Source organism: Hordeum vulgare, chromosome 2H (genome assembly GCF_904849725.1).
Source record: "Hordeum vulgare subsp. vulgare chromosome 2H, MorexV3_pseudomolecules_assembly, whole genome shotgun sequence".
Lineage (NCBI taxonomy): Eukaryota > Viridiplantae > Streptophyta > Magnoliopsida > Poales > Poaceae > Hordeum > Hordeum vulgare.
In genome coordinates, this window is record NC_058519.1 from 86236995 (window position 1) to 86245782 (window position 8788).

The 8788-nt window shown below is 43.1% G+C and overlaps 2 protein-coding genes across 2 annotated transcripts; both read right to left on the bottom strand.

Annotated features, from left to right (window-relative positions):
- Positions 1-472: 472 nt before the first annotated feature.
- Positions 473-3956, bottom strand: LOC123425222 (pre-mRNA-splicing factor cwf23). The gene is made up of 5 exons (XM_045108895.1): positions 3581-3956; positions 3163-3237; positions 2352-2491; positions 1330-1467; positions 473-1266 (listed from the first exon to the last, which is right to left on the bottom strand). Exons 1-5 carry the CDS (start codon positions 3810-3812, stop codon positions 1042-1044), a joined length of 810 nt encoding a protein of 269 aa, XP_044964830.1. The 5' UTR covers positions 3813-3956; the 3' UTR covers positions 473-1041.
- Positions 3957-4175: 219 nt separating this feature from the next.
- Positions 4176-8287, bottom strand: LOC123425221. Its single transcript, XM_045108894.1, has 12 exons — positions 8048-8287; positions 7839-7926; positions 7461-7560; positions 7302-7375; positions 7133-7201; positions 6945-7022; positions 6526-6650; positions 5993-6065; positions 5563-5621; positions 5100-5477; positions 4787-4889; positions 4176-4700 (listed from the first exon to the last, which is right to left on the bottom strand). Exons 1-12 carry the CDS (start codon positions 8152-8154, stop codon positions 4488-4490), a joined length of 1467 nt encoding a protein of 488 aa, XP_044964829.1. The 5' UTR covers positions 8155-8287; the 3' UTR covers positions 4176-4487.
- Between the last annotated feature and the right edge of the window lie 501 nt (positions 8288-8788).

Genomic DNA, 8788 nt, shown 5'->3' on the forward strand with positions numbered 1-8788 from the left:
ACTTGGGTGAGTAAACAAATCGTAGTTTTCTAACAAAGCAGACGGCGGTACGTCTATCCGGGCGTGCGGGTTCATGGGCCAGTGAAAATGAAGCATGGGTGAAGACATGTGTTGCCCCCCAAAGTCATGCTGGGCTGGACAAACCCAAAAATAGAAGCAACAAACAAAGAAAAGAAAAAACTTGATAATATCAACTTAGATGTAATGTAGTTATTTCACATCTAGACGAGCCTTTGACACGCCCAATAAAGTACTCTCTCCATAAAGAAATATAAAAGCATTTATAGATCACTAAAGTACTTAACAAATAATCAATCAGCCAGTCAGAAAATTGAGAAGAATTGGAAGAAGCATTAGAAGGTTCACCATCAGACAGGCATGCGACAGTGTGTATCCTTTTCAGTGTGTATCTAGATGCACGTTACTAGCAATTACTTGGTAGCTACCATCATCATTCTGATTTGCCTTCAGATTTCAACAAGGACGACAATCGAATCGTATTTGTAGTACGTGTATAACAGGTGATGAAACAGTGTCCGGACACAGGAAGAATCTAGGCTGAAAACACAAACCTGGCTGCTTCACCTGCCTTCTACAATACTCCCTTAGTACAAAGTCAAGTCAATTATTTTGGGACGGAGGGAGTATAACATAGGGCCACGGTTACACGCAGCTGGTAACTGCGCCCGGATGCCACATTAACATAATTACATCTTGCATGTAACAAGTATACACATCTGATAGTAGTAGCTCTTGCAAGTCTTCTATCATCTTCTTGCCGATTACACTGCAGCCCTGCATCAATCAGCACTGAAGAATCACTTCGCTTTCCTCCTGTTTCTGCTCTATGGGATAATCCTACATCTGTGCAGATAGGATTTCCCGATCCAACAGTTACCAGCGTACGACTAACCGTGTCCAACAAGGCCGGGTTTCTCTTAGCCTTATATACGGCAGCGCGATAGAGGTAACTTCAGCGAAACCTTCCAGGCCTTCTGCGATGGAGGCTGGATATAATTGGCAGGTAAATACTGGATAGAATTACTTCAAGAAAGTTGTGTCATCGTCATCTTCATCTGTATCTAACTCAAGCCCCTCGGCAGCTAGAAGTCTGCTGATCTCATTCATCTTGTCTTCCTCCTCTCTCTTGCGCAGAATGTCCCTCTTCCGTAGTACGAGGGTGTGTCTTTTTAGAGTTGTGCTGTAGAACTCCATAGAAGCCTTCCTTTCCTTGGCGAGTAATCTCCTTTCCTCCTCTGGGTCAACCTGGATCCAGCGGCTCTATGTAAAACCATGGTACACCATGCAGGATAAGTGTCTTATAATTACCTTCGACCTAGAGAGACGTCGAGCACGAAGCGTCAATTCTCGTTGCTGTTGCTCAGCCCAAGCAGCTACCGCCATGTCGCCACGTTTATCGAAAGCTTTTCGCTTTTTCATCACCCACTCCATCCATGCCTGAGAAGCCTGGTCAATGGAAATATATTTTTCAGGATTTGCAGGAATACGTCTTTTCACCTCAGTGCTCTAAATTTCAAGTTATCATAGTGATAGTACAAGACTTTTTGAATCTTTCTCTGTGTTCTCCTAGTTACACAATAGATTGCAGAATGTTTAATTGTTAAATTGTGATACATGGGAGGTTCCAGTTACAATCTGACTTTTATTGACATCCATTGGTTCTTCCTGAATGCCATTACCGCTGGCCCAGTTCAGGAACAGCACGTTGGATGATAATCCCCACCCAAGGGTATAGGGGTTTGCTCACAAGGATAAAGAGGTGCTAGGTTTCATAAGTTCCTTTTTTTCAGACTCATCATAGACGAAAAAATCTGCTCTGTAACACGTTATGTGGTTAACACTAGTAGGCGTACATGGATTTAAGAAGAGTAGTCCTGCCATGCACCATCAAATCATCACAATAAGGCCCTGTTTGGAACCATAATAGATTATGATAATCTGGATTATGAAAATAGATTATATAATCTGGTTTATAAAAATAATCTAGGTGGACATGTTTGGAGGCCAGATTATATAAACTGTAATACAGGTTTTACATTGCATAATGACATGTCTGCCCTCTATTTTTCTTTTAAATTAGGAGGGTGGCGGTGGTACGAATGTAATTATCTCCAATTTTACAAGGGTAATGGGTCATTAACAATCCATAATCTGATTTTAGCTGGTATAGAGTAGATTATGAGTTTTTAATAATCTATCCATCTAGTTTTTATAATCTACACCATAAGCTGTCCTGTTTGGAGACAGAATAGATTATAAAAACTGGATTATATAATCTGGGTGGTTCCAAACAGGGCCTAAGTAAAGTAGTTGAGAATGGAAATTGAGACCTTCAATGGATTCACAAAATGCTCTTTGTCGTATGCCTTTCTCCTTTCGTCATCAATCAACAGCTCATATGCTGCTTGGATTTTGATGAAACGGGCTTCAGCGGTCTCTCCTTCCTCAAGGGTTCCCTTACCATCATAAACTTTGAGACAACAAAATAATCAGATAGAATAAATTAGCTTAATATTTGGTTATGCATGCACAATAGCATGAATTTACTTGAAAAGCATTGTCTGCTATATTCTGACGGCAATAATTTCCGCCATGGTTCATTGTTACCTGTAGGTAAACTACAAGTCTATCACAACTTCTGTTTATGCAGTTTGGTACACACTTCCCAGTCAGAAGATAAATACTATATTATGGGATGGGGGAGTAGCTATGAGTTGAGGAATCAGACTGTTGGTCCACCAAAATCTGGAACTCTATTGCACTATCAATGTGATAGTCGTGTGCATGGTAACACAGCTATATGCTGTGCAAAACATGGTTCTAAGACAAATACACCTTTTTACACTCTTCCAGCATATTTAAGTTTGATATGTACAGTAGTAAACAGACATCCTCCATGAAAAATGATATCACCAGTACATGGTGGATGGTGCAATTCAACAGCATTTTTTTTATGACTGCATCCACAGCATACAACGAAGTAATTAAACTTACTGAGTTAAATACTGTAAACTACTATAAATAGTCGTCACCGTGCACCTATGTGTGAAGCTTACACTCTGGCAAACAGAATCCATTCAAAAACAAGCATATACCCACATCTTACTTCTTTGTGAATGCATAGAAGGTAAAGAAACAGACCATCAGGGTGATAGAACTTGGCCAATCTCCTGTACGCGACCTTTATGGTCTCATCGTCGGCATCCCTTTCCAGCTCTACAAACCACAAGAACACACATTAGTTTCACAGAGAAAATTCTAAGACCACCCTAGCCATCTCACAAGGGCATATTATAGTGCTACCACAATGAGAAACACACACAATTTTGGACCGAACTATACAGAACCACCACAGCAGCAAGCTTCTGGAACAATCAAATCTAGCAACAAATTCCCAAAAATTGAACAATCGAGGCCCAGTAATACCAAAGGATTTGGCAGGTGAATTGATAATCAGCATCGCATATATATATATAAAAAAAAAAAACAGAGATGCCCATCATAATTGCAAATCCATGCGTTTCTCTCACTAGTATCATAGGCCGTGGCTTCGTCGTACCGAGCGTCTCGTACGGGGACTTCTCGGAATCCCAGCTCGCCGCGCGCGTGGCCGCCCTCCTCCGCACGCCCCCGGCCGCCCTCGCGACCTCGTCGAGGACGAGCGCGGACGTCGCCTTGGACGGGACGCGGAAGCTCCCGCCGAGCCGCCTGGGGCCGACCCGGCCGGCAGCGGCGGACGAAGAGTAGTACTCGGTGTGGAGGAGGGCGGAGATGGCTCGGAGGCTGCTCATCGCCGGCGACCTGGGGCGCAGCGCAAGGTTAGGGCGCGCGTGGAGGAGGAGGGGGGCGAGCCGAAGGTCGGAGCGGCGGGCGGTTGTGTGGTGGAAGCTGGAAGGGAGGGAACGCCTCCCGACGGTGACACGTTGATAAATTCTCTTCTCAAAAATTTATACACTGCCGCTGCCGTATTTTATTTTGCCAGTTACAGTGTTACACGTATGTGTACGTAAAATACAAATGAAATACAAGCAAATTCTGCTTCCAAGTCTTCAAGTTATTTTTCAACGAGAATGCACTTTTTTACATGGCACGATTCTAACACTTTCTACAATCAAAATAGTTACTTTGCTTTTGCAGTTGCAAGTGTAGAGAAATACAGCAACGTATAGACTCTTCAATTACTGATATAGGAAAGAGCAGCAACATTTCAGCTACATTTATTCATTGCCTGTAAATGCTATATATACATGCATATTTACAAATTACAGGTGCTGTACAGGGGCCAGAGCTGATCAGTTCTACCCTACAATGCACTTCTCTTCTCTGCATAACTCATAGGTCATGGTTAGCTTTCTTCTGTACATAAACCAAAAACCATATGACCATCCATCCATGACCCATCCATCTAGCTGAAGATACCTGCAGTGTTCTAAAAGCTTACATTATGTGAGTAAATACGCTGCAAGTCATTTCTTTTTAGAACCACTGCGACCATAGGTGTGGGCTCTTTCCCACTGCGCGATGTCTTCGATCTGGGACGGCGGCGGTGGCAGGATCTCACGCTCTACCATGTCCCAGCCGTCCACAATGCTGTCTGGTGCTCCGCCGTGCTTCTGCGGTTTACCCGTGTACAAGAAACTCATGTTCGAGTTCAGGAGGAGGTTATCTAGAGAGCTCGGCTGGTTAAAACAGAGATTGTATTAGGCAATGCGATACGCTGAAAGTAGGTCCTGTGCAAGCAAAAAAGAACCAAGTGGGAATTTACCATGATAGCTGTGTGTGTGCTGTCCAACATACTGCTGTTTGATGAGATGGCCGAACTCGCCTTCCATATTGATCTGTTTAGCTGTTGTGACTGCTTTTCTGATCTGCAAGCAGAATTTAAGGATCATTTAACCATTTTTTACTCATGTGCCCCCTTTAAACAGGCTTTTATTATATGCAAAATACTGTTACGACATCTTTAGCTGTACATTTTCAGCAGTTGTAAGGAAAATACATAGATATTATTTGAAAATTTGCACAGATAATGGAAGAGCCAGAATATATGCTTGCCATTCTCTAAGAACAGTATATACCTTGAGGCGATATTTGATTCAAGAGCAGCTCGAAGGGTCTTTGAAGATGATAACATATGGAGCATCTTTGCAAATGCGTCGAAAGTAGAAAGATTGGGTGGCACATCCAGGCCCAATGAGTTATAGTAGTAGGCAGTGATGGCAGAAACACTTGTTTTTAGTAAAGATATCCCTCTTTGCAAGTCTTGGTGCCTCTCAATTGAGTGAGAAGATGCGGCTGAGAAGTTGAAGCTATTGCTTCTCTTGGAGTCAAAAAGGGATTTCTGATCCGAGTCCACAGAATCAACACCAAAGTTCCCCGAACCACTTTCTGTCCATGAATTTTCCTCGCCAACAGAGCAATTATTTTGCCTAGGCACAAAAAGTGGGTAGACCTTGCTGGAAAAGAAGAAAACAGTTTCACGTCAATAAAGATTTTAAGTGTTAATGAGACACATAAGTGGCCTTTTCCTTGAGAGTATACCTCTGGGATTGTCGTGTGCTCCAGTAGCTATTCCGCTGCCATACACGGGAACAGGAAGCCTAATACAAAGCATATATAATATATTAGACGAACAAAGTTACTGGATAACCAATTGAAAGCTCATGCTGCTACTCATGCTATTAGAAATCTAACCAAGCTTAACTTACAGAATATGTACATACTTTGCATACAAATGACACATGAGGATCAACGCTGACTATGTATAAGGTTCTACGCTCGGCTTAGACAAAAGTTCTATCCACAGAGATATTCTCGACAAAATAACTACATTTACAGGACAAGAATGACCATTATAGAAGTTTATATTGTTTGACCGCCAGGATTGAATAATTGGATCTTCAGGTGTAGCATGCTAACTTCAAGAGCGAGCTTATGTCAATAGATTAAGGCCCACATAATTGGATCTTACCCCAAAACCGGCTACATGAAGGGCTGGCGCCGATAGGATATGAATTGCAATGCTGAGGACTTGCAACATGTACCTGTCACAATAAGAAAATTATGTTACCCAACATTAAGAACAAATGCACACGGTATTATTTGCAGACCATTCTCAAACAATCTGTCTGACCCAACAAAACAATATTACAATAACACAAAGCATGATAGTCTTGTCGGTCACAACTCACAAGTAGGACTGTTAAAACTCCATATGTAACTATCTTGCCCTTTACTTACATAAACTAATGAAAATCAAATGCATTTATCTATGGTCTTTGCTCTGATTTTTTTAGAAACAAGCAATCTTATATAAGGTATTTACATGATTAGACAGAATACGGAAGTGCAATTTACTTAGGACCATTGAATCATAAAAGAATGGAAATCATTTAATCATTCTGGTAATCAAGAGCATAGTGTTACAGCTAGATAAAAAGGTGAGTTGGAGACTATAAATATCAGAACAACAAATAAGTAGTAGTTTGAGGAAAGAAGTACAACCCCAAGGAAGCTGATAACTCCTCTGATGGAACTGAATGTGGATCTAGACCACGAGGTAGACGAATACCACATATAACATCGTACGGATCACTGTGGCCATCCTTCTTTTCTCCATCTATAATAGCCTACAAATTGAAAATTACGAATATAAATCTTTGTCTATGCATGGTAACTCAGATAGCATTAATATCAAATTAACCATTTTTATGTGAAAAAATTTAGTAGGTGAATATGCAGCAATTAAATTATTAACATATAAAGCCAGTGTGTGAAATACTTAGAAATAAATTAGTTACAGTTAGATGCTCTAAATATGAGCAAAGTTGAATGCAACTGAAGTTCTCACCAGGAATCTCAAAATGTACATATACAGGAAGAAAACATCAAGCCACTAAAATAGCCAAGACTATAATACTTACTCGCCTCATTGGGAACAACCTGCAAAGCTGCTTTACAGCTTTGGACTGCCGTTTGAGACGTTCGGAGGTTGTTGCCATCTGCCACAAAAGTATAATTATTTCAGTTACAGCGAATACCAGAACAGACAGACATAATCACATAAATGATGGATATTGGATAATAAGTAAGGAGGCATGTTAGGACTTACAAGACCCATCTGTGCTGCTTTCATGGCGTTGGTGTGCATCGTTGATGAATCGGTTTGCTTCGTTTTCAGCTGAAGATGGTGGAAAAGATATACTCGGGATCAGTAATTTCTTAGTAGCAAATTTCACTTCTCAAATAAAAGAGAAGCACTGAGAAAGAAATGTTTTTACCGTGATAAAAGCCACATTCAATGTGCCACTTTTCACCTTGAGATCACTCGATGCCTGCTTGACCTTCATCTTCTCTGCAAACACATTAATTACCACAACTAAGTACCGCTAACTGGCAACGGTAACACGATAAGACCCACAAGAGTAAAAGAGATTAACCTATCGCAGTTCGGCTCTTCAATTCACTGAGCCGATCCCTCAGCTCCTTGGCGTCGTGAGCTTTGCTCATTTTCCAGATCCTCTGCTCCTCCGCTTTCCTCTGCTAGAGATAGACCAGACAGGCCAAAGTTATACTCTGTTTGTACAACTTTTCATTCGAAACGTATAATATTTCTGTATTAGTTCACCAACACCAATTGTTCCCAATTGTAACATGATAAAATGTGAGCTACAAATAACTCTAGGTACAGGTATGTGCCAGGCAATAGATTCCAGACCATATGCACAGACACATGGAAACTGCCAAACCGAGAGACCGAAACCCAGACTAGTTAGTACTGAATTGGAGGACGGGCACAGCGAGAGCGACGGAGCAACCTTGGCCTCGAGGCGCGCGGCGATGCGGGACTGGAGGGTGTCACGGAGGTTCCTCCTCAGGCGCAGCGTCGCGTGGTACTCGAACAGCCTGCGCAGACACAAAAAAATCCGACGCGGAGGCGGGGGGACGGGCGAGGGTCAGGCCCGGGAGAGGGTGGGGTTTGATCGAATCGGGGGCGGACGGGCGGCGGGGCGAAGAAGGGGCGTACCTCGTGTTGACGCACGCAGCGCAGCAGGAGGGGAGGTTGGATCCCTCGCAGAGCGCGCAGCTGCTGCTGCTGCTGCCGCCGCCGCTGGCCCGCCGGGAGGCCATCATCTCTTCCTGGTTACACCGGTGGGCGGCGGCGGCGGCGGCGACGGTGAGGTCGTGGCGGGGGTAAGCCGTTTGCGTGCGTGGGGAAGGGGATGCGGGGTGGAGAAGAGAGGGGGAGAGGGCTAACTTGCGTGGGTGTACAGAGAACGAGTCGGCGACGAGGACAAGCCTTTTCCTTTTCTTTTTCTTTCTTTTTTTAGGGGTTTTTCCTGTTACTACTCGAATTGCGTGAACGAGTGCTTTTCTTGACTCGCGAAGGCTTTTACAGTGGTAAATGTTCGTACCCGGCGCGCGCGAGACGTGGGATTTGCTTTTAATCAAATGGTCTTGTTCATCCGTATAGGTCCTGTGCAATAGACTTTTTTTTAGCCACACATCCAATGCCTTATCCATTCATCAACTGCTCTTCTTTCTCCTCCAGCTCTTCTTCTGACTATTGAAAAATCTTCGAGAGCATGGAATAAAAAGCTTCAATCCATGAGAAAAAGCTTCAACCGTTGAAAAAGCCTCGATTGTTGGTTTGAAAAAGCATCATGTCCACGACCATGTCCGACCAGTTCGACCGCGAGATGCGCCCCCGCATATCCCGACCCGCGATGCTGCAACCGTTGACATAAAATGCTACAACCGTTGATGA